This window comes from Notolabrus celidotus, chromosome 5 (genome assembly GCF_009762535.1).
Source record: "Notolabrus celidotus isolate fNotCel1 chromosome 5, fNotCel1.pri, whole genome shotgun sequence".
NCBI classification, from domain to species: Eukaryota; Metazoa; Chordata; class Actinopteri; order Labriformes; family Labridae; genus Notolabrus; species Notolabrus celidotus.
The window spans coordinates 22,192,604-22,217,598 of NC_048276.1; the positions used below are offsets into that span (position 1 = coordinate 22,192,604).

Below are 24,995 nucleotides of genomic sequence, written 5' to 3' on the forward strand. Positions count from 1 at the left end.
ACAGTGGCAGGTAAAGACAGCCTTCTTTGACATATCACTCACAGATAGCCAGTAACCCTTTAATGTCCATCTTACTCTAAATTAACTAAGATAAGATCATACTCAGTAGATTCATGTACAGTCTGACTTCTCTTTCTAAAAAAGTAAAGTCTCCCCCAGCTGGCCTTTAGAATAAACACAGGTTTAAGACACTTCTTCAGCTTCCTTGGCTTCACTTTTGAAACCAAGACTTTTTCCAATTCTTTTGTGCAGTCTACGGTATGAGATATAATTTTTTTCACTGAGAACCCAGTATGTTAGGGGTTGTGTACAGGCTGCATCAGGGGTTAGAATTGTTGTTAAACAACCCATTTTAGATTTTAGAAAAACTCAACTCAACACAAAACTCAAACCTCTGCTGATTTAAGTTTCAAAAACTAACTTAACACTAAAAATGAAACCATCTGTCTGTACCGGACTTTAGTAATAAGTCACACACTATGTCTATTAGAGCATCAATAACACATATTATGAGGCATTGCTGCAGTTACTGATACAATGGGCTCAGTGGATTTTCAGATATGTTTACATATTTGTTCTGTTACACTGCTGTGGGCAGGGAGAACAACGTTTTGTGTTTTCAGTGTTTGCAGATAAATCAGGAAAATAAAAATAAACAGAATCTTGAGTTTTGACTTGTTAAAACAAATGAAAATGTTGTGCAGTAGATATGTTTTTCATCAACATTAATTTTTCATGATTCTGGCTAGACATCACTTCAGTTTGCAATTTTCTTCTTGTGTGTACGACGAAGTCTCCATTTTCAGAAGTGTGTAATTTATTTATATATAGGATAGCCCCTTGAGATGCAGCATCTCATTTTCAAGGGGGTCCCAACAAAACACGAAGCAAATTAATACACACAAAACAGTAAATCACAACAAACACAGACAGCTCTCCATCACCATTACTCACTCCTGGACCCACCCAGCACCCCACCATTAAACAAAAACCTTGACAATAGACAGCATCAACAAAGAAAAAGCATCAAAAAAGCACATTAACACACGTCAGAAACAGGCACAGCTTGTTTTTGAATGATAAAACAAATTTGATTTAAAGCAGTGGATGGAGGTGATGGATTTAGAAGGGGGTAGATTATTCCAATCAGATGGGGCTATGAATTTGAATGACCTGCAGCCAATTTCTTCATGGATCCAGGGGACAATGAAGAAGGGATGTTGCGTTTGTCTGAGGGAATATGAAGATGAACATTGAAGTGGTAAATGTTATCATCAGAAACACCAGAGCTGCAGTGGCTATAAATTATATTAAATTAAGAAAATTAAGCACCAACTTTTCTGATGATATGTCGATGTTTAAGTCATTCTCCAAACAAAATATCACACATTTTTTGGTTGCCTCTTAAATGCAAAGATTTACTGTCTTTCTCACATTTCTTAATAGACAACAGAAGTCATTTAGATTCGTCATTGTGGCCTTTTTGTGATTTGGTCTGTTAAATTTTTTATTTTTTTTACATTCATAGACTTTAAAGCTTATCATGAAAATAAGCAACACTAGTGTATGGAGCACTTTGCAATTCATTGTCTGTGCTTGTTTACATCTTGGTAGTAGAGGATTATTTCCCCTTTAACTGGAGCTACAGCACTGGCTAGTGGCGAGTGGCTGCACTACAGCTTAGACATAACTTATGACCAGCACCTCAGCCTTACCGTCATGAAAACAATAGTAACTTGTTTAACTGACTAGTCTTTATTTACAGTGTGAATCTATGGCAGTGCTGGTTAAGTTATTGGCTGTTGTACTGTAGAGCTGTTAACTGGTTACATGATTTTGAAATAAGAACAAATGATCTGAAACCCACATTTCATTGATTCAGTGTTCTGACCAATTAGTGCTAGGCATTAAAACTGTGTGTATATGAGATGTCTGCAGCGTGAGCATGTTGTTCTGAGTTTGAATTAGTCCCGTATGTTCAGTGTTTAGTGTTTAAAGAAGTAATTAACTCTTCTAAGCTCTTTGTGAAAGAAGTTTTGCACATTGAAGCCCCTCTCTCTGAGAAATAGCCCAATGAAAATGCGACATGTAGTAAAAGACTGAGGGTTATTGCCATTCCTTCACAGTGAGACAATTTTCAAAGCTCTTAAACAGATAGAAGCGTCTCATGCACATCCAGACTCCTGCTGTCCTTTGTTCTCTGTCTCTGAATGATTCTCTGCCGCATGCTGCTCTGTCCACAGATTCGATCCAGAAATCCAAATGAGATCATCTTTGGTTTGAATGATGGCTACTATGCAGCTGACTTTGATCATAAGGTATGGCCTACAGCCCATTTTTCAGAGCATCATAATGAAATATCCACCTCTAATCTCATTAGCCTTATTGTCAACACTGTTTGGCTTCTGCTCTCAAACACTGACATGTGGCTGTTTCAGGACCAGTCGGAGCGGAAGAAAAACAGTCTGCTTCAGGTCGACCAGAGTTCAGTCAGGAACTCCTACAGTGTTTTCTCTTTGCTTCGGTAAGATTCACTCCATTCAGCAAAATTGTAACTGTTCATCACATCATTAGGACCTAACTTTCATCAAGTACAGAGATGTTTGGAGTGTCTGCGTACTGAAGTCTGCACACACAGAACATTTTTCAGGAGATTTGACTAATTTTAACCTCAAATGACTTTTTCTCCAGCTAGATCTTTTGTTACTTGTGTGCATGGGATCTGCTACTGTGTGATCTGCTGTATTTGTCTTGAGCATTTGTATTCCAGCAGGGGGTGCCACAGGAAAGGAAACATTTTAGCCCCTTATCAGGGAAGCTCTACTGGCATCCAGCTTCATCTAAAGTCACACGGCCTTTAAACTCAGATGCATTTCTTTGGTACAAAAGAGAGAATATACAGCACATTTTAAGCTACCTATCCAAAATTACGTCAGATAATTCACCAAAGTGTCCTACTTGTGATCAGAGTGAAAGTAATGCTGATGTTGCCTTTAGAAAATGGCTGCAGTTCAATTCCCTGCAACAAGGAGGAGACAGAGATTTGCTGAGTAAGTTGTTTGTCAGAAGGGGACCCTGGTACAGTAATCAGGAGCTTGAGCTGACACACTGCAGGTCTGGCATCTGTTTACAAACACAGGCTTACTGTTGAACATTTAAATTTAAATGTGGTCAAATGTAAACACTGCTTTTTAGAATAATCAGGGCTTCCCCCGAGGGAAACCCACTGTAAACTGGAGTCCTGTTCCAAAACAACACACCGGTAATTGCACCTAGTTTTAGCTAAATACATGTACATCTGGATGGTTGAAGTTAGACACTTCCAAAATAAGATAAGAATCCTGTTATTACGATGACTTCCACTTACATTTTCCGACTGTAAGATTCGAATTGGGGGGCAGGAATGCGTCACAGAGCTTTGCTGTGTCAAGAAAAAGACGCGTGCCAAAGCTGAACTTAAACAGTGCTCCCTCATTTAGATGTGGTCACCGCTTACGTTGATATGAGGGAATACTGTTTCCTCTCGGCTGACTTGCAGGGGAAAAAATCCCAGTTTGGATCACAACTTTTATGACCTCTGCTCTTGCTTCTTCTATTATAGAAGCTTTTCTTCCACATCCTTGCAGCTAGTGGGACTCTGCAGAGTTTAAAACAGTTACATTGATCCCCCTTCTTCCCACATACTCCTCACCCCCGTCACCCCCGAGTCTTTCCTTGGCTCAGTGGACTCATATGCACATGGTTTATGATTATGTACTGCAGAATGATTCATCAGATACTGTACACTCCAACAGGGATTATCCTCCAACCCCCCACTCCGCCTCTGACCTGCTGAGCTTGGCTTTTTTTGAAATGCATTAAGTTTTGGAAGCGTTCAGGTGGAGAGCTTTGTGCTTAGACTCTGCTTTTATGGTCAGCTCACTTACATAGATGCATGCAGTCGTATATTATACATTACATATATGTTTTTAAGCTGTCAATCCTTAATATATTGACTTTTTTATCGTGTAGAGGGGAGATGTACAGTGTTATCCTTTTGTTTTTTAGTTTCAACACCCCTTCTTCCAGAGATTTTGGTGTTAGTGTCAATTACACGTGAAAAATGTCCACAGAGGACACCAAAGTATCATATATTCTCACCCAACTTGCCCCCACTCTGTCTTGGCCCAGAAAGTGTCTTTTCTTCTTGCTTTAATGGAAATGGATGAGCACTGCTTTTGCTAAGAATGCACAGCTCTTCTTGATAAATGACGGTAATTTGTCAGCGAATCCACAGCCTGCTCTTCAGTCGGCTGACAACAGCCATCGTGTGAGGAACATGGTGATGTGTCCTCGCAAACACTCCACCTCTCCGATGGAGAGATGAAGAGGGGGAACACACATCATCAATCAGCGGTCTCGAGTCTTCCAGGCTCAGATAGAAGCAGAGCCTGGCCCCTTGTCTGGTCTGAAAGAAGCCAAGAAGACAGTGAAGAAGATGAACCAGCTGTCCTCAGTTGTTTTTATTTCTTTGGTGTACACTAGTACAGTTTCAGATGTTCCCCTGCTATATCGCTGTGGTCCTATGCCCTGCCAGGAAAAAGTTTGCTGAGCTGCAGGTCATGTTGGTCTTGCTGGATATTAACAAAACAAAGAGATGAAAAGAGACTGCTTGACTGTGTCTGATGGTTGGAGGCCATCATTTTTTTGCCTAATGCGTCCTTTAATGTCACATTGAAGTGGTGTTTGAGAGGAGGTACTTGAGCTGCTCCTAAACGGTCTCTTAACTCTCTGAAAGCAGACAGCTACAGCACGTACCACGAGTTATCCTGTTATCAAAGTTCAAAAAGTTTTCTTTATTGTAAAAACTGCAGTATGCAACAGACATACAGAGGATTTGATATTATGTTTCTCTCTCAGACCCTAGCAACGACAACAACAGATAAACATAGCTAGAAAAAGATAAGCGAAAACTAAAAAGAGTAAGCTAATAAAAATAATAAAATACAGTATTGAAACAGTGCAAAAACTTTGCTATAGTGCAATTTAAAATCAAAGTGAGTGTGTGCGTTTCAGTCCTGAGGATGACAGACCTCAGCGTTGATTTGGTCAGGGGTCAGTGACCGGGTTAATACATTATTATTATTATTCTCACCAATGTTGAACACATATTCCTAGACACACTTCTGAGACCAGTAGTTACTAGATTTGGTTATTAAATTTCTTTTAACTTCAGTTCTCCATATGTCCTGTTATAACCTCCTATATGTGGAGGTTGTCTAACAGGTCAACAAAAGTTAAAATCTGGCAGCTGGAATGCTAACTAGATCCTTCAAAATCAAAGTCTGTCCTTCAGTTCCCTTCAGTCACTTACCAAATGCATGTTAATAATATTAAGCAACAACATCACACTGCTACAATGACAATAAAACCCAGAGTGCTGGAGTTTCAGGTTTAATGTAACAGTGGCTCGTGTGACACATGGTACACATCTTTCTTGGGGTACAGCTTTCACAGTTCAGCACTGTGACACGCTGATTAAATCAGGGCACATTGATTTATTGCAAGTGAGGAGGTGTGTAGTCAGTGTGTTTTATGGTGAGAGTTCAGAGTGTTGATGGCTCTAGGGAACAAGCTGTCCCTGAATCTATTGGTCCTGGTTTTGTGGGACCTGTAGCACTGTAATCCTTACTCTGTTGTCATATGATCTTACACTTCGATTTATTGAAATGTATATGAAGGCTTGGTGCACATGCTTCTTTGGAGCAAACCTTTCATTGGTTGTCCTTTGGCTTACAGCACCATAAAGTTTAAGACAATAAGACAAGGGCATAGAGCATGCAGAGTGTATGAACTTTTTTTAAAGCCAAAAATGTCTCTTCTGAACATCTCTGTGGCTTCTCTCCATCCATTTTGAGTTCTTAATGCATACATGGTTTATAGCTTATAGCTCAGCAGATCCCACAAAACTAAAAACATCACCCTGGAGGAGTAGAGGTGTTCACGCAGCCTTGCCAAAGAACCTCCAGTAGTGTTATCTCTAATTCCATGGAGATGGAGACAATGGTGAAGGGAGGTGAAAAGAGAGTGGTTGAATGTTTTGACATTCTTTGGCAGTGAGATACAGACTGAATGTAGAAGTGCTGCTTGTTGTGATTTTCCTCCTGTTGTCCTGTGTGTTTTGTCCCAGTAGAGTTGTGATAGTGGGACATTATCCCCCGCTTATTTTGTCACAAAACGTCTCCGAGTTTTGTTTTGAAAGGCCTAATTGGCTCCTCTGTTCACTATGTAGTGTTTGAAAAATGGTTGAAGGAAATGAATTCAGTGAAGTCATTAGTCCTTGAGCTTGCTTCCTCTGACCCAGGTTTGTTTGACAAGTGCATCGGGTACACTTGCACGTTATGAGCAGCTGGGTGACGGGCCAGGCGACAGAGTGTTCAATAGATTTACAATACTGCTTTAGTAAGAGGAAGCAGCTATTGTGTTTGTCTACTGAGTTTGAACGAGTCCACTAATTTACCAGATTTAAATGAGGACACCGTCTGAGCATTTGATTTCATCTGACATCTCCCTCCATCTTTGTCACACACAGAGGTTTTGTAGGTTCTGTTGGGAACAGAAGTCTTTGCAGTAAATAACAAAGACTGATAGTTGTCTTTGCTACCAACTTCAGCTGTTGCATTATGCTGCAAATTGCTGTCTCTTCATTCAAACACCTCTGCTTAAGAGACAGTGCTACATGAGGCGTTATTTGTTTCACTCCAAGGCCTTGTAAATGCATTACCCTCAATCATTTGGTCAGGGGATTACAGCTTTCAGGAAGAGATTGAGGTTCACACACTGAGAGGTAAACATGGCAGTGTTTCCCACACACAGGCAATACCTGCCTAATTATATTTACTGTCCATTATTGAAAAAAATTACTTAAATCGCCCGGTGGCACAAGTATCCCTTGACATTCAAATGGTTATTAATATTTGTATGGTGGTAAGCCAAACTGACGCCCCTAACATGTGTCTGTAATGTGTCCTGGACTACACTAAGATTTTGCCAATCCTCTAAAAAAATGTACTGCAACCATTACACTGAGTGACAGATCACTTACTTGTCTCTGTGGCCTAACTTAATGCTTCTCAGCTACAGAAGTATTTGCTTATAATTGAATGGGCGCATTTCATGTCTTACCAATCATGTCAAACGTCTATCATGCACAAAAACAAAGCACAAAAAGCATCCTACATTGATTCAGTGAGACAGTGGTTTTGTTTTCCAATACAGCTAAGGCACTTCGAGCTGTCCTCTTGTGATTGGATCACCCAGGATGTGTGTTAATTTTGAGTGTAAACAGGGCATGAATGTCTCTCAGAGGAAAAGCAGCGTTCTCCCTTGTGCTTTCTTTACATCCTACATCTTTCTGGCTTATCTTTATGAGCCCAATGACAAATCTGCATCTGCTGATTCCTTCTCAGCCCTGATTGCATGATTGCAAATGATGGATCACAACCCAGCATGTAAACTTTGGCAAATATTTATTCCGAGATAATCAGTAAATGTAAATGAACAGAAAACAGGAGAGCAGTGGCCGCCATGTCTAGCCCTCAAACTGCACTGAAAGCTTTTTGGCTTTAAGACGGAAGCTCTTAAGCTTTAACTGTTTCTGTTTACTTGATTGTAAATCATCAAATTCAACATCTCAGCTTGAGTGTGTTTTCTATACCATAAAGCCCTCATTTAAGATTTCCTGCAAGATGCCTTCTGTTTATCAAACAGTCTGGAAGTTTCAACAGCACAATTTTCATCTGACACCCCTGCAGGATCCAGTGCTACGGTCAAAGGAGCAAATGTTTTTGTTTTTCTGATGTTTATCTGCATGAAAGGTTGAGTGCACATGCTTAGTCATAACTTCCTGCAAACCCCCTGTGGCAGAGTTGTCAGTTGCTGCTCATGCCTCTGAAAAGGAAAGCTGTCATGGCTCGTGAGAAGGTTTCTGGACAGTTGCCCAAGGATTAAAGTTGCTACCACAATGAGGGTGCACGGTGAGCACCCCTATGCCCTCTGCTGGCCTATAAGCTGTGATAGATACTGATGGGCAGGCGTTAGGCCAAGACTCAGGCAATGATAAGAGGCAGACATGCGTGAAAAGAAGAGAGGAGATAACTCTTCTCACCTTCGGGGGAACTGCCATATCAGATTCTGCCATCACAATCACCTAAACAGATGAAGCTGTCAAAACAGATCTGCCCCGATGTCCTTAAAGATGATCTCCTACTGCTATCCCGTCACCTCAGACAGATTGAATAATGTGGGCAGAAGATATGGCATGATTTTCGGGCAGAACTCCTCCCTAAAGCTCCTCTTACAAGGTCATAGATACATTTTTTTTTCTCCAGAAAGAGGCAATAACACGCAGAGGGGTCTGTGTGAGTTTCATAACAACATAAAAGGCCCAACAGGATTTGTAAAATGACCCCACCAAGCTGGAAGCCTGTTGGAAAGAGCCTCTTAACGCTAAACCCACTTAAGAGGCAATTTCTTGAAGGCTGATAGAAAGCACATACCTCAGGGAAACCCAATTCACATCACCTTGATGACCCAAACCACAGGGTTACACTGTGTCTGGACCACAGGAGTATCAGACGTGCCTTCTTACTCTCATGTCTCACACAGAAGATACACGCTTATTTTAGTATGTGCAGCTCTGCAACAGTCTGGTACAGGGGCCAGTCTCAGCTGAGTCTCCCGTGTAACAGGTCCTGAATCACTTAGCAACACTGCCCCTTTTTAACAGCTTTTCTCTCTCACCATGTCAAAATCATTCATACCATGCCGTTCAGTTTTCAGTGTTTTCCATACGTCACAACGACAGCCAGTCTGTAACGGAAGTCAGAGCTCGGAGCTTGTTCAGCCCATAGACTATATAAAATACAACTCAAACCCTCCTCTGTTTTTCATTACCTGCACACATGTGTGCTAACAAGGAGCTTAGGAGGGAGCAAGTGGCAACCTCCGGTCTCAAACGATGAAGCCAATGCGGAAGTGCTATAAACTGCAATACATCGAAAATCCGCTTGAGGCTGGCTGCAGAAACACCGGAAACCACATAGACATGAATGGGAAAAAGACGATCTTTGCTGCATTAATAAACATGTAAAAAATCTGACCTGGTCACTTGACCCCCCAAAAAATCGGATTTTGGCCACTTTTGCCTGCAGTGTGAACATAGCGGTAAACTTAGCACAATTTGCAGCAGAACACAAACATACAAGTAACTTAGCATTAGCAACCCAATGGCTGAAGTGTCAGCACTGTGGAAACATTTTAAACTAGTGATAGTGAAAACAGTCCAACAGCATTTTATGATTCTTACATGACAATTGTTGTGCCAGGAGGCAGCAGTAGAGTTGTATTCGACACCACTGTAACACACTGTCCCATGTTTGTTTGTTTTATCTTTAAGGATTATTGAAAGCAAATGTGAAGTGGCTATTGTTGTTGTAATCTGGCTGCTTTTGCACATGTGTGTTCATTCAAAATACACTAGCAGCAGAGTCCTCCCCGAGGGGCTCCGACTCTTTTATGATAAACTCGCTGACAAACTGTTGGATGTTGTTATTTTCGATCCCCTCGGGGAAGCTGTTTATGCGGACATTATTACGCCTCGAGCATGCCTCCAGGTCAGTTAGCTTCCACTGCAGACTGTCCTGTACTTGTAGTGAGTGACTTAGTGCCTCGTTGCAATCCGCTGTCCACTCTTCACTTTCGGCAACTCGTCCCTCGGCCTCACCCACTGTCTCGGTTGCAGCTTTAAGATCGGTTATCACCTAGCTTCTGTTGTATTTCGTCACTAATGTCGGTGAGCTTCTTTTTCAAATCGTCTCAGAGTCTGCTCCCAAAAATCCCTGAATTGAGACTTCATCTCCATTGTTAGTGTCTTTATATCTTCATGGATAGTGGCAAAGCCGTCTTCCTCAATCATCGTTAGCTCAGTATATTGCCCAGGTCCGCCGTTAGGCTCCCCACGTTCCTCGGTCATGGCCTCTTCGGCGGTCGTAACTTCGTTCTTTTCTGGTTTCGTTGATTGCCTTCCCTTCTTTCTTCTTGTGATTTCCCCCTCCATACTTAGTTGTGATAAATTTTACAGAGTATTTTTCGATTAAACTGGGGGATAAACTCTGACCAACTGGGAGGGATTTTTTATGCAGCCATTCGCCTCAGCGTCCCCACAGGAAGTCAACAGAGTCCTCCCCAATCCTCCTGTCACTCAGTGTGGAGTAAATGTATCAAGACTTCATCCTGATCAACCTGTGGGAGACTGAAATACTGATTGATGATGTGCTTGCATGCTTTGAATTCACTCAAACATTGAACTATTGTTGATTGTTAACACTCCTCCTGAAAGTATGCATCACCCTTTTCACCCTCTTTACCAAGCAGAAGTTGAAGTTCATGTCTTTTTCCTCTCAGTCTTTTAAAATTGACTGAGACTTTTTGTCCTGCTGCTTTTGTTGAGGAAGTCTGACGGCCTATATGGTTATTATTTATTGTGGCTGAATTGTAGAGTCCGACATCTCTCAATCAGAAGGTTTGGTATTTGGTAAATGGTAAATGGATTTGTACTTATATAGCACATTTCTAGTCTGTCTGACTACTCAAAGCACTTTTACACACTACTCGTCGCATTCACCTATTCATTCATACTCATTCACTCACTGATGGTAGAGGCTGCTAATGTAAGGAACCATCAGTATTAGCTTATCTCATTCATACACATTCACACACCACTGAACAACAGCAGGAGCAATTTGGGGTTCAGTGTCTTGCTCAAGGACACTTCGGCATGTGACTGCCGGAGCTGGGATCGAACTGCCAACCTTCCAATTGATAGATGAACGACTCTACCCAGTGAGCCACAGCCGCCGGGTTTGATGCTATGTCCTGCATTCCACATGCTGAAGTGTACTTGGGAAAGACATTTAACCTGAACTGCCTCAGGTGGCCGTGCCATCGGTGTGTGAGTGGGATTCGTTAACACTGATGGACATCAGTGTGTGTGGATGTGATACGAACAGTTGAATGTGACATGTAATGTAATGCTTAGAGTGGTCAGACCAAAGAAAGTGCTGGATAAACACAGTCCATTTATGTAAACACAATCCGTTTTCCATTTATAATCTAACACCAGTATGACAGTAACTTGCCTTTTGTCTTCGGCCTTCTGTAACTTATTATCACCATGTGGGATTGTTTTCAGTTGACGGATTTGGAGTCCTTCAGATTGTGTTTAGGGGATTTTTCTCTTTTCATGTGCTGTTGATTTGAGGAAACTGCACACTGGGAAGTTTCATGTCTCTTTGATTAATGGTCTAAAATACAGGCTGTCTTGTACTTTGTGTAATGATGGTGTTGTGCCTTATTTCAGTGGTGACAGGGACTTTGTTTTTGGATTACGGCCTCCATGCTTGTGGTTATAATGAATTAGTTGGCTTTTGTTGGTTGTCTTTGCTTTCTGGAACTGATGCATTCAGGTCTGTCTCACGACTCTTGATCCCAAACTGTGGCTGCTTTATTAGAATATAATGGTGATTAGACATTTTTGTCATATCTCATGGTTTGCGGAGAACTTTCTTATTTTGTTCTAATAAACAAAAGACTTATTATTAGGGATCTTCTCAGTATTGTTTCAGTCCTTTTGTTTAATGTTAAAACTCTTCATGAACTGTTACATGGAGGGGACTCAGCCGTTGGAAAAATGAAGATCAGAAAAATGACACGAGGAGGGAAAACAAACAAACACACTACACAATGACTGTGTCTCTTGGGAAAATAATGATCAGTCCCTGTAAACATCCAAGTTTAAATCAAATCAATAACTGGTGCAGTCATAACACAGTCAATTTAGTGGTCTCTGGGCAGCACAGTTTCAAAATAAGGTTGTTTTGTGGTTGCAGACAATAATCTGGTTGTGACTCTGTTTCTTCTCCTGCAGGCTTCACACTGCACAGAGAGCAATCAAGCAGACACAAGTGACGGTGCAGAAGATCGGGAAGGAGATCGAGGAGAAGCTGAGGACGACAGCGACCTGCACAGAACGGGTGAGCATACTTCCACATCAGCAACATTTACAAACACATCTGCAACTTACCCTGACTCAGCAGCAGCAACAAAGTTAATCAATTGAAGTAAGATTTCAAGTAGAGCTGGCGATAAAGCAATTTGATTGATTCATTCAAGTTTTTGGTTAAGGACAAATTTTATAAATTCAATTCTAGATTTTCTCTTTAATTTCCTCCGCCGCTCCCCACAGTTCACATCCTACCTCCTTGTTTACTTCCTATAGACACTCACAACAACAATGGCTGCTAGCCAAAGACGGCATAATCTTGTCAGTCCTTTGGAACTGGTCTGGTTTTGGGTAGCAGCAGATTAATATTATTTCAACATCTTAAACAGAGGCATGCAGACGAGTGGGAGACCTGTCTCACTGCGAGGTGCACGGGTCTGCTAAAGCTAACAAACACCCTCCAAAAAGCAACCATCATTAGCATGCATTTACCTGCTGCATCTCAAAGCGAAACTGTGGAAAGTTATTTTAAGGAGGTCAACCTGACTGGATGAACTTCATAAGAAAATAAAAATGGGTCACTAATTGAAACTTCAGCCAGGGCTTTAACTTTATTACACCATCACACCAGGCACGTCTAGCTACTTCTTATTGACAGCATCCCATTCTTTTTTTTTTATTTTCTTTTTATTTAAGTTTAAGATAGATTGATACAACACTTTCTCAAATGAGCACTTTTTTTTCACAAAAGAAAACAAAGATGACAAACAAAAATACAATAAACAAAGAAAACATAACAGTCCATGTGTAGCAGGGAACTAAGGGAGTTACAGTACAGCTGTAGATCTTCACCTGAAATCAGTTCTATGTGGGTTAAAAAATTCAATCCATTCTTTCCAACATTTATCAAAAACATCACTTTTGAGCCTTAGAATAAACGTTACTTTTTCCATTACAAAACTGTTGTGCATCACATTAAACCAGATATTGTTAAATATCTATACAAACTATAGCTTTGAGCCAGTACAATAAGTATTTATTTTGTGTATGCACAATGCACTGTATCCATTTTCTGTGTGAAGTCTATTGTACATAGCCTCATTTTCAAGACAACTGTGCTAGCATGTTATGCTTTATTTAAGGATATTTTCCTCCTCATCATAACTTATTTTTGATCTTGTTCTTATATCTTGAGAGAAGCACTTGTTTGAGTTGAGGATATGTGTCCCCTCATTGAAAGACAACAGCCAGACATACAGTTGTACGCCTTGAATGACACAACGAGAGATCATACGGTGGATGGAGGATGAAACTGGGAAGAGAAAACAAGAAATGACATGCAGCAGAGTGCTGATGGTTTGAGTTGATGAAAGCAGCCTCAGAGGGAGTGACTCGACCAAATTGCCAACCTAGTGCTCCATAATGATTGTTTAATAATTTATTGTACCAGACAAATGGACTGTATTGTCTGCTTGCCCTGTAGTCTGAAGAAATCTTTGATACTTGATATTTACTTGTTCTAAAAACAGCTTTAATTCTGCTTTTCTTTTTGGAGCATTTTCCCTGTAATTATGCTTCTTTTTCGTTTTTGAGAGTGACTTTTTTTCAGTATGGATACATTATTTACAGTAGCAGCTTCAGTTATTGTGTCAGCAAATGTTATTGTAAGATTATATAAAAATTAGTTGAATTTCAGGCTTTGAGAAAACAAATAAATGTGAGGTCCTCTGAGATGTTTTTGAAAAAGTTTCATTAACACCAGAGAGCAATAACTGCCGCCATCAGCAATAACAGGCCCATAGGTTTCCACTTTAATAATAAACAGCTGCATACTGTATAGTGCAGAAACTTAACAGGATTTAAAGGAGTGAATCACCCAAATCCCAGCATGTAATGGTAATGTAAAGTAATGTGAGATGTAATTATACTCTTTGGGCTGCTATTTAAGCTCTATCGTTCTGTTTGGATGGCTCAACTGAAAAGTGGAGACGGAGCAGTATCCCTTATAGATAATGCTCTGACAGAAAACCCTCTGTTTATGTTTCCACCTCCTGTCATATCCTCGGCTCGGATCCACAGAAAAGCAAGAAAGCATATTTAACATTTTTGGAATTGGCAGCCACACAGCTGTGAAAATGGAGCGCTGATCCCAGGTTTGTTGTGTTTATTGTAAACAGTCACTTCAAAGCGTCCTGTCGCTTGTGCTATAACAAAAGCATGGGCAGTGACACGTCACTGTTTTTACCCTGCAGGTAAAAGAGCCTCAGGAAAAGCTTCCTCTGGACACAGGATTACACACCACACAGGCTGAAATTCATTTAAAGGCAGCTGAGATGTTTAGCTTTTCACAGTGTTTCAAATCTAGTAAATACATGGGTATGTACAGATACTACTTTAAAGCTCAGAGTGTATCTTTGGACAGCTGTTACAGCTGTTGCTTTCCATCCTGCTCTCCAGCAGCTTTTGATACAGCTCATTTTTTTGTTCTCTTTACCCAGACCTTCACTCCACCTATTAAAGTAGCTCCCTGCTTCAGCCTTCCCACAAAAACATTGAGGCTCCATTCTTTCACCACAAAGGATCTCTTTCAAAAACTGGTCTGTGATATTTCCCCCTCACTGAAACATTCCGTAAAAGCCTTTTCAGAACCCCCATCAGCCAATAAATCACATAATCCTTGTCCTCTACCTTTCTGTTAAAGCCGGCGGTGGGAGTGAGTGCAGCATTGTGTGGCTCTTCTAAGGGTTTCCCTCTCTGGAGAGCTCTGTTTTCTCCTTCTGTTGTCGTCATACTGAGCCTGGATCAAAGAGGGGACATAGTGGAGGCCACCAACCTCATCTCAGGGGCCCTTTCACCCGCTCACCCACACTCTGCCATTAATCTGCTCTCTTATAACAGCCCCCCCCCCACGTCTGCTGCTTATTTACTCAGCTGACCCCGCTGTTTGATGTTCAGTAGGAGGCAGACGGGCCCTGCTGTTGTGTTACAGTCGCACACACACTGACACGGCTGTGACCCACTTGTCAACTGTGCCGCTCAGTGAAAGTGTAGGAGGCTGGCTGTTCGTGCCAAAGCCTGTGGTGGTTAACATGAAGGCATCAGGGTGCGACACATTGGAGGGATGGAGGCTCTATCAGTCGTCTCTCTGCGACTGATACCCTGCTCTGTTTTCCCCCACAGAAGCCTCTGAAGTCTTCAACAAGAAGCATATCTGTGTTTCCTCTGATCCCGGCCGTGATCGCTATCAAAGAGTATGTGTGAGTGTGTGAGATGCCACAGCCTCTCTGTTTGCAAACTGCAGGATGAAAAACAGGGATGAATCTCTCTTATTCTGCCAACAAACTCTCCCCAGGGCTCAATGAAATCCACAGATGTTTTCAAGATTCAGTCTCATTTTTCAAAAGTTCTTTGTCCAGCAATTACATTTTTTGATGCTAGTTTTTAGTTTTAACACATTTGGTCATGAGGAAGATGATGTTTGTTTAATATGTTTGTAATATCAACACATTTAGAGCAAGACAACAAGTGCAGTTGTTTTCAGAAAGTGCTTCAGTACGGTTATAAAACGTAGCTGCCTTTCGTCTTATTGACTCATTTTATTGTTTTAATGTATCTCTACTCTGCCGACCAATGAGACACCATCAGCGTCACAGCTCAAGACTTTAAGTTGCAGTAATTTTTTTTTACCCCCAACCATATTTGGTCCTGTCTATGGGCAGTGGGGGAGTGGGACTTACATGGTGTTGGAAAAATTAATTGATTGCACAAGTAAACATGTTAGTCCTACTGAAATCACACTAAGTCCTATTTCCTGATGTGGAACTAGCTTACCTAGATAAGGTTGGGAAAAGATTTTATCTTGTGTGTTTACACCTCAGTCAGCCCCAAACTGGCCTAGGCATTCTGAGCATGTTCCTTGCACGCTGGGCTTCTACCTAGAAGTTGAAACAGCATACATCAGTAGAGAGAAGCCAGGTAGTAAACAAAACCTCAACAGAGGAAGATTAAGAAGAATATGAAAAGCAGAGTAAACAGGTCAAAAGTAAAAAGCTGTACAGTTGTTCATGTTTAACCAGTTAGCTTCATGCTAACTTGTTTGACAATTGTTTTGGTAAGTGATGTAATATGTCAACTGGAAAAAGGTCTAGTAGTAACTAGCTGAAAGGTGGCATACAGCCACCAACTGTAGTGAAGGTGGACAAGGACGGTACAGTCCAGTTATACTGCCTAATTGAGCTTATATTAACGGTGCACATAAACGTACTGACTGACCACTCATGGCTCTAATGGAAGAAGGGGCCCTACATGGACCTGAAATGAAATTATAGATTTCATTTGCACCTTTAATAACTTTCACAAGTCAAGTAAAAATGGCTAAAATATCCACATGAATACACATGAAATAAAGTGTACACTCCTCTATACCTTCAAATGTTGATAAAGTCAGGTGTTTGTAGAAATACCCATGGCAGCACATGATGCTTACTCTGTTTTGATATCAAATCCTCAATAATCAGAGAGTGACACAGTAATAATTATTTAAAGCTTCTGATAGGTCATATGTGTGATGGAGGTGTGGTTGGAGCTGTTGTGCAGGATTGATTCGGGCTGAGGTGGTGTGACCCAGTGTGATATCTTCACATGAATCCTGGTGACCTCCTGGTCCTATCAAAAACCAGAGTCTGAATTGGGCTCTCCTGGTCTCTGACGGCCTCTTTGACATCACCATGTGTGTGTGTGGTTGTACTTGTGTGGTGAAGTAGCTTAGCACTACCATGAAACACTAACAGATAGAGGACAGAAGCAGTGTGCATGTGAAAGATATAAACAGAGCAGTACATGCTTTTTGGGCTTTTTTACAATTTTATAGAAAACAATTGAAAAATACAGATGAATTATCTTTTCTTTCCAACATCATGGCATAACCACCTCTACATGAACATCAGGGTTGAATCTTTGCTTTCTTCCTCTCATATCTCTTTATCTTTTTTCCCCAGTTACATCATTTTTAGCCGACTTGTATTAAATGTTTGTTCTCAGTCTCTAAATGTCGCCTCCTAAGTCTCTCTTTGCATGTTTGAGGGTAGTTGATCTGTTGCTCTCAGCTTATCATTTTTCATTGTACGCTTCTGTTATCCTCCGATCTCTCCCTTCATCTTCTGTAAGCGACATCCACATCCATCAGTCCATGAAGGCCTGGAGCTGTTCCTCATTAGACTGTTAGCCCTCTGCAGACTCCACACTCTTACAAATAGAGACATGAAGGCCTGATGAAGGGATGCCCTACAGGGAGGGCAACATGTTGATGAATGACCTGTGCTCTGATGCTGCTGCTGGTCAGAAAACATGACAGAGAGGCAAGCAGAGGATTGTGGGTACAGAGACGACGACAGACACTCATCTGGAGTGAATGGGATTCATTGTAGTCTCAACTTTGCTTTGTGTTCGTTGATATGTGTAAACCCACATGTGTGCCATAGCTTTTTGGGAACATCGAACCACTCAGATGTGTAAAAACATACAGATATCTGAGTTTTTTCATTAGAGACAATCCTGCTTTTACCACAGTAAATTAATTTTATGATGTGTTTTCTGTATTAACTATTTAGAGTGTATTTAATTTAATGATTTACACTTGAGCTGTTTTTGATTAATGTCTGAGCAGCTGCTCCTAAACTGTAGTTTGCTGCTGTTGAGAAAGGCACAACATGCGCTGAGGTGACAGGTCAGAGACAGTTTTTTCATAGATATAACAACCAGGGTTCCCACGCGTCCTGGAAAAACTGGAAAACCGTTGACCAGTTTTCCAGTACTGGAAAACACCTGGAAAATAGGAGAAAAAGTAAAATGTCCTGGAAAATCACAGATTGTCCTGGAAAATGATTCCAACATGACTGTGTGCGATCTAAGAAGGTTAAAAAAAACACATCCCCATTCAACATTTGTGGCCATTTTTGTCATTCAGATCTATTTAGGTCAATTTATGCACTAATCCTCTGATTATTATTATTATTATTTATTTCAGTAAGGCAGCTTCCAGAGTCCTTTGCTGGCTCTTTTGTTTTTTACTTAGCTAATTTTATATTTTTTGAGAAAAGAGAAAGCTGAGATGAGAGTTGCCCATCATTAAAGTGCTGTACATCTGCGGTTGCATTATTCTATAATCAATTTGCCATAATTTTTAAGCATGTAAGGGATGATTTCATCGATAGCCATAGACTGCATATCTTCAATGTAGACTTCCACTGAGAGGAACATATTAGACTATTTAGGAACTAAATTAGGAACTACATTTAAACTGTCATACCAACTTGATCATCGCTGAAAATGTCCTTGAAATGTCCTGGAAAATGATCTCTGGAAAAGAGTGGGAACCCTGACAACCCATAACCATGAGTTTGAATCAAACCTTCCGCATGATAGCACCTCTTCTCCCATCTCTGCACCTTTTACTGTTTGCTGATGAAAAAATGTCACACTTACTGAAAATAACAAGGTTAAGAACAGGATTATATCTGCTGCACAGCAGTGAGACAGTGCAGGAGGGCATCTGAAGAGGTAAAAGACAGAAGACGAGGTTGACAAATGACAAATACATAAGGGTCCACCAGCAGAGCCATCCTATTCTCAGTTATTTAATCAGAATCAGATTCAGAAATAGTCTATTTATTCCTAGGGGAAATTCTGGGTGTTGCAGTGGCTGCAAAAAATAATATATGCACAAGGAAACAAAAAAATGCATACAAGGAAAAAAAACCTGAAAATATGTGAATTTTCAAAGCTATTATACAACCAGATAAACAAAGCTAAATGAAAACATATTAAGAAATATTCATGTCCAGATATGTGCAGAGAACACATGACCACAATGTAATAAAAGAGGAGATAAAGATGAAAATTGATTGGAGATTGAATTTATGCAGTGATTTAAATATAAATGCCAGAATTGTAAAAATAACTGTCAAATGATAAAACTTCTGAAATGAAAGATATTTTTTAAATCTTAAGAGAGATCATCACAAGTAAATTAATTTTTACCTCCTAACTAAGTTTTTTATGCCACACCAGCAGAAGTTTGAAGAACACGTAAGTCCTGTAGACTCTGAGCCACTGTAGTATTGACACAAGAAACATGGGAACATGGGGTATAACTTTAATATCTGATTATTCTGATAATAAACATTTTTTTTACCTGCCATCTCTGGGGTTTGGCAGCATGCAGGCAGTAATTTAATTCTCTCCAAGGCTCATACTTGCAGCCACTGTGTGCCCACATTCCAACTCTGCTGGTCACTTGTTGTCTTGAATTTGAGAGTCTTTCAAACATACCAACATCTCCCAAAGTTTATTCTCTGAACAGTATATCACTGTTTTTTGTTTTTGTAAGAATGATTCTGACATTATGAGGGAGAACAGCTGTTAAATATTGACTCTGCCCTTAAACGTTTTATTGCACGACTTTGGGAATCATTGATGACTGCTCTTGAATATAACAGCAGATTTCAAACTTGATTTTAAGTTTGATCTTCAGTACTAAGGCTCTGAATTTGTGGACTTTGTCTTAGCACAATAAAATGTTTGTAATTTATTTTCATTAAGACCGATTGGTCCACTGGTTTTATGATACAATTTGTTTTTACTCCAACTGCTTACATAAGAATTAATTGAAAATTATGTAAAATTAGTCTTTTGTTTTTGCCACAGAACATTTACTATAACACAAAATAAGGTCAGTTTTTTCTTTGACATTCTGAGATATTTGAATGTAAGTTCTAGGATTTGCAGCAGCTGCTAACAGTAACTTAAAAGTGACATATCTTCATCAGTTTTCTTATGATTTTTCCAGGCTTTAAACTTTACACAGCTGCTGTGGCATTGACATAAGAGGGTTAGCCCTCAGTGCTAGATGAGGAAGTTTGGCTTAGGACTAGATGCTCACAGTTTTGTTTATTTATGTGAAGATAGAAGAGCCTTGTGATATGAGAGTCGAGCTGCTTCTTCTCATAAAATACCAAACTGTTGGCGCTCTGCCTGTGCCGGTCGTCGGGCCCTCAGCCTCATCTCCTCTCATCTTATCGGAGCTTGCATGCTAACAGCCATAACTTCATACAAGTTAAGTCCTTGCCAGCCATTCCCATGACTCAGAGTCATTACTAAACCTTTTCACCTGTAAAGCTGATCTCAGGGCTCAGTGGAATGTTTTCAATAGCCAAATCATTCTTCGTCTTTCTTGTCATTAGTTGTTGATAGAGGAGTAGAAGTACATTAAATCAGTGCGACATGGGATCAGCCCACAGAGAGGCAGCTTGTTTTTGAGGGGGTTGGTTGGATTTCAGGGGTCTTTATAAAGAGAAATAAACACTGAAAAATTGCTGTGACCACATATTAAATGTTTTTTCTTCACTCTCTCTGTTTTCTCTCTATACCATCCTCCTCTGTTTGCTCTGAGCAGAAAAAAGAGAGAGAGTGCATGCAGCTGCGTATAGCCGTGCTGCGAAGCGAGCTGCAGAGGCAGAGGAAGGCGCTCGGCAGGGAGATTGACCTGCGGCAGAAGGAGCAGGCTCAGCTTCAAAAGAAAGGTAAAATAAATGAGTGCATGTGCTGTACCTGAACAGTTCAGCCTGTTAACACTACCACACATGATGATGGGGTTTGTGACCATTCCATGCACAGAGGAGAAAAGTGCTGTACTGCTACATCACCATGTGAACCCTCTGCACACACGAGAGCACAGATCAGTGTTTACATTCACTACACTAGATCTGTGTTTCTACCCCCTTAATTATCATTGACACTTTACCACTTACCTAGGCAAACTATACTTTTAATGTTTTTGTATTTTTGTATTTTTAGTTCTTTTCATCCACAACCATCAGGTGAGCACCAGACATTATCTTGCAACCCCTGAGGTTGAGAATCCCTGCTGTATTAATAACTTAATTAACCAGTCAAAATCAGCAGGATAACTTGATCTGGATGGGATCAACTCTCTGTGAATAAATTCCGCTCTTGTTAAAAACGCACTATAGGAACTACAGGAACCACTGAAGGAACCTTGAACTGAGAAACTGAAAACTTACTAACTAGCTAGCAGAAGCTCACAGACCCTCCTGATGTCCTGTGTCTGCAGTGGCAGAGGAGACTTATGGAAAATGCACATTTTTAATTCCACACTTTTTAAATAGGAGACTTCATTGCTTGAAATTAGTGAGTAGAAGTGTGTTGTTTGCTTTTACAGAGATATTTACAATCTGCAGATCGTAAATATCTCTGTAAAAGCGAACAACACACTCTAAATGGTCATTTAAAGACTTAAAAATGTATAGTTTTCTCCTGCATCACGCTGTATTCAGTGACACAGCTCATAAAACCAAGGAGTAGACAGCAGACAAACTACGAGTTGAACCCAGGTATTATCCACTGATGTTTCAGGTTGTTGATTTCATAAGACCACCAAACTCCACCAAAATGCTCCAGTCCTCCCATTTTAAACCACACAGCTCTGTTGCAGTGGCTCCCTCTGAAAAGAATAGACAATGATAAATGAACTTGTTGACCATCTTCTTGTTTGTATTAGCTGAAGCACAACATTTCTTTTGTTTTCAGAACGAATGACACATCAAATATCTTTTTAATAAACCTTTTTAAATGAAACAAGTTATTTCAGACCCTCATTAAAATCTCTGGAGACTGTCTCAGACGCTGTCTCTAAAGTTAATCCAAGTAACCCACCACACCCATGGTAAAGTTCTTAAGGCATTCTTCCATGTTATCCTGTCAACAGACCGAAGACGGCAAATACACACTTATTACAGAGCAGTTCACACATGTCAGGCTCACACTGTTTGAATGATATGTTGTGAATTTAAAAGATTGACGTCAGGAATATTTAAATAATGAAAGTACTGTTTACCTGGTTTATTTTGATGTACAGCAGAGTACAGAAGTTTTGTCACTTACAGGAAGCCACTCCAGGGCAAAAGACTGGCGCCTCTTCACACACATTCACATACAAAAACTCTTCGTTTATCATCTAGGATTATTCCTGGAGGTTATTGTTGCTTGTATGAGAGGATCAAAGCTTCAGTGTTTGATCAGTGGTGTCATGTCTGAGAACTAGGGGTTCAGCTGTTACTGGTCCAGAGAAATAAAGTTTTCTGAAAAGCCAGCTTGAGATGACAAATTGATGAACTCTCAATTAAGCATCCAATCATCCAGTAGGAGCCTTGCGTCAGTAACTCCATCTCTCTGTTGCCTTGAAGGCGGGGCACCTCACTGAACCTCTAACCTTGTGGTGGGGATTGGTACTAATGAGCATGTTGTCTCTACATCCATCTAGACATACACAAACTCACAAAAGATCAGCACTCAGAGGGTTTCAGGGAGAACTTTTCTTTGTGCTAAAAAAAAAAAGCTGTTAATCCTCCGCCTCTTTACCTGTCACCACCCCGTCTGCAGCCAAAAGAACTCTCTGCACCTCATTGATGTCTTTTTCCAGACTGGACAAGTGCTTATTAAGAAACAGAAGAAAAATTCCTCAGGCTGCTAAAAAAGAAAAGGTATTGTAGGAGAAATTGAAAATCTGCGGCTGAATAGGGCTTTGCTGAAATCTTGTTGTCGTTTCCCACACTCAAAACTCCAAAGCAAAAAGCCACACGCTGATGAGCTCTGCTCTGCTTTCAGATTGTTGTTTAACTTTTTCAATCAGCCTGCTCATTCCCATTTGTTTCCCTATCGGAAAAAAGTCTGCATTAATTACAGACAAAGTAATCTCAGAGATAGGTGTTTACAGTATTTCATACAGCAGCTGATTTGTGTCTGATTTTATTTAGATTGGCACAAAACGTGTTTGTTTCATCTGATCTCATCTTTCATCCTTCGTTCCCTGTAGACACGTGATTTTATCCTCTGTGGCCTCTATTTTATAGCTTCTTTCTGGAGACACTGTTGGCTTGTCAGTCAAAACCCTGCACAAACTTGACGCAGCATTAGTCCTGTTCAGTCCTACAGGTTATTAATCAGAGAAGCTGGTGGCTGAGGACTGATGAGTCATGTTCCCAGATGATTCTAATGGAGGTTCAATTAGAAGCAAGTGTTTCATTTGTTGAATTTTCACACATTCCTCTGCTTATTAGAGGCAGGTTTCTATGGAGGTTTTATCGACAGTTTTATTAACAAAATGTGTCAGAACATCGCAATGCAGTTCTTCCCCGAGGCCCTGCTGTACGGACTCTCCTCTCCTTCTCATGATCATCACACAGGTCCGACACAAAATGAAAAAGTATCGAAGAGTATGAAATTTGATTTAAGTGTATTCCACATTAACATAAATATGAAAACTACACTTCTGTTTCCAGACTTTTGTCCCTCGTTTCTCTTCTTTGCAACTCTATACACGCAGAATCAACAATATCCAGAATCCTCTGCAGACTACCTCAGGTCTTTGTATTATAAATAAAGATCTTAGCTGTAATTATTCTGCCTTTGAGAGCTCTTATGAGTCTGTCCATCTCTTCTACACTTTGTAGAACTTTGTCTAAATATTTTTGGGTTTCGTGATGATTTAGTTACAAGAAAAGTAAACTGAATTCTTCCTTGATTGTAGCATTTGTTGCGTTTCCACGAACACAGGGAACAAACAAGGCCTCGAAAGAGCTGATGTGAAAGGATGTTTGAGGGAAGTGAAACTTTGTACACGTGGTGCATTTGCTTCAGATCAGTAAGAAAACTTAACTCAAAGCCCTTCAACAAATCCAACCTGTTACAGGAATGTGTTATTTGTATTTTGATCGGCAGATTTGATACACGGTGGGAGACGACACAACAACCAACAAAATCAAAACATGCATGTCATAGAAGAGACTTAAAATAACATTTTCCCATATTTTAACTAAAAAATAAGTACAGATACCTCTGGTAAGGTGACTTCAACTTGTGCATTAATATTGAGAGGGAAACATCAGAAACTTTTTTGACATGAGGACTGAAAAGGCTCAAATTTAGCTATACTTAATAAACAGCTACACTATAAAAAAGGATTTTTGTGGGTAGTACATATTATCAATACAAATTGTATAGATTATGTTAAAAAATGGAGGTCAGAAGGTAAACTTCATTATAATGGGTACATTTGACCTTCTTTACCTATTTTTTAACACTAAAAAATGATACACAAATAAACTAAATAATATCTACCCAAAGATATTGGGTATTCACTGAAGGGTGCGCATGCGTCATCACTTCTTATTTGCTGAGGACAGTTTCCGTTGGCGGGACTCTCCGGTTGTGGTTTGGCATCGTGGTGGAAGGTAGGGTTGATATTAGGGTTGCCACCTTCCAAGCAGAAAAATAAAGGACACCCCTGGCAGCTGGGGTGCCACTCTGCATGGGCCCGACCACCAATGGCCTAATAGTGGGGTGGGGCACCAGTTGTGGTAAATCATAATAAAGACATTGTTTTAATAACGTGTTGCCTTAGCTGTTAGCTTGGTTGCTAATCGCGTAGTGCCTGTAATCTACCTGCATAACCAGAGTGGCTGTAACGATCGACTGGCTCTGGGAGTTGTCAACTTATTTTTAAATTGTGAAATGTATTTAAAAAACATGAGTGGCTTTTACCTTAACAATTTTTGTATTTCATCATAGTAAAATATAGGTAGTCTTCACTTGGTAAAACTAGGTAAAATGTACACTATTAAATAGAGTGCAAATTGTTACCTCAGTTTTATTGAGTAGAATCTATATTTTGTTTTTTATAGTGTTGGTATTTAAACTGTCGTATTAAATGTAAGTAAATATGGTCCAAAAAAATCTATCAAGAGGAAGTTTGGAAATGTGACTATTAAAAATGTATAGAATGTATGAGTGGAAAACCCTGTCTTTATGATCTCATCTGTACATGTTTGTGTGGTCTTCTCATCCCTCACACAGCTACAGGGTTCATGAGCAAACCATT

The 24,995-nt window shown here is 40.2% G+C and overlaps 1 protein-coding gene across 1 annotated transcript in view; it reads left to right on the plus strand.

The window, feature by feature from the left end:
• The window catches only part of uvrag (UV radiation resistance associated gene), a 137,029-nt gene that overhangs the window by 11,922 nt on the left and 100,112 nt on the right, over positions 1 to 24,995 (plus strand). The window contains exons 5-8 of the mRNA XM_034683455.1: positions 2,244 to 2,318; positions 2,439 to 2,524; positions 11,966 to 12,071; positions 20,493 to 20,619. Of these exons, the coding sequence (XP_034539346.1) occupies positions 2,244 to 2,318; positions 2,439 to 2,524; positions 11,966 to 12,071; positions 20,493 to 20,619 (394 nt within the window). The remainder of the gene's footprint in view (positions 1 to 2,243; positions 2,319 to 2,438; positions 2,525 to 11,965; positions 12,072 to 20,492; positions 20,620 to 24,995) is intronic.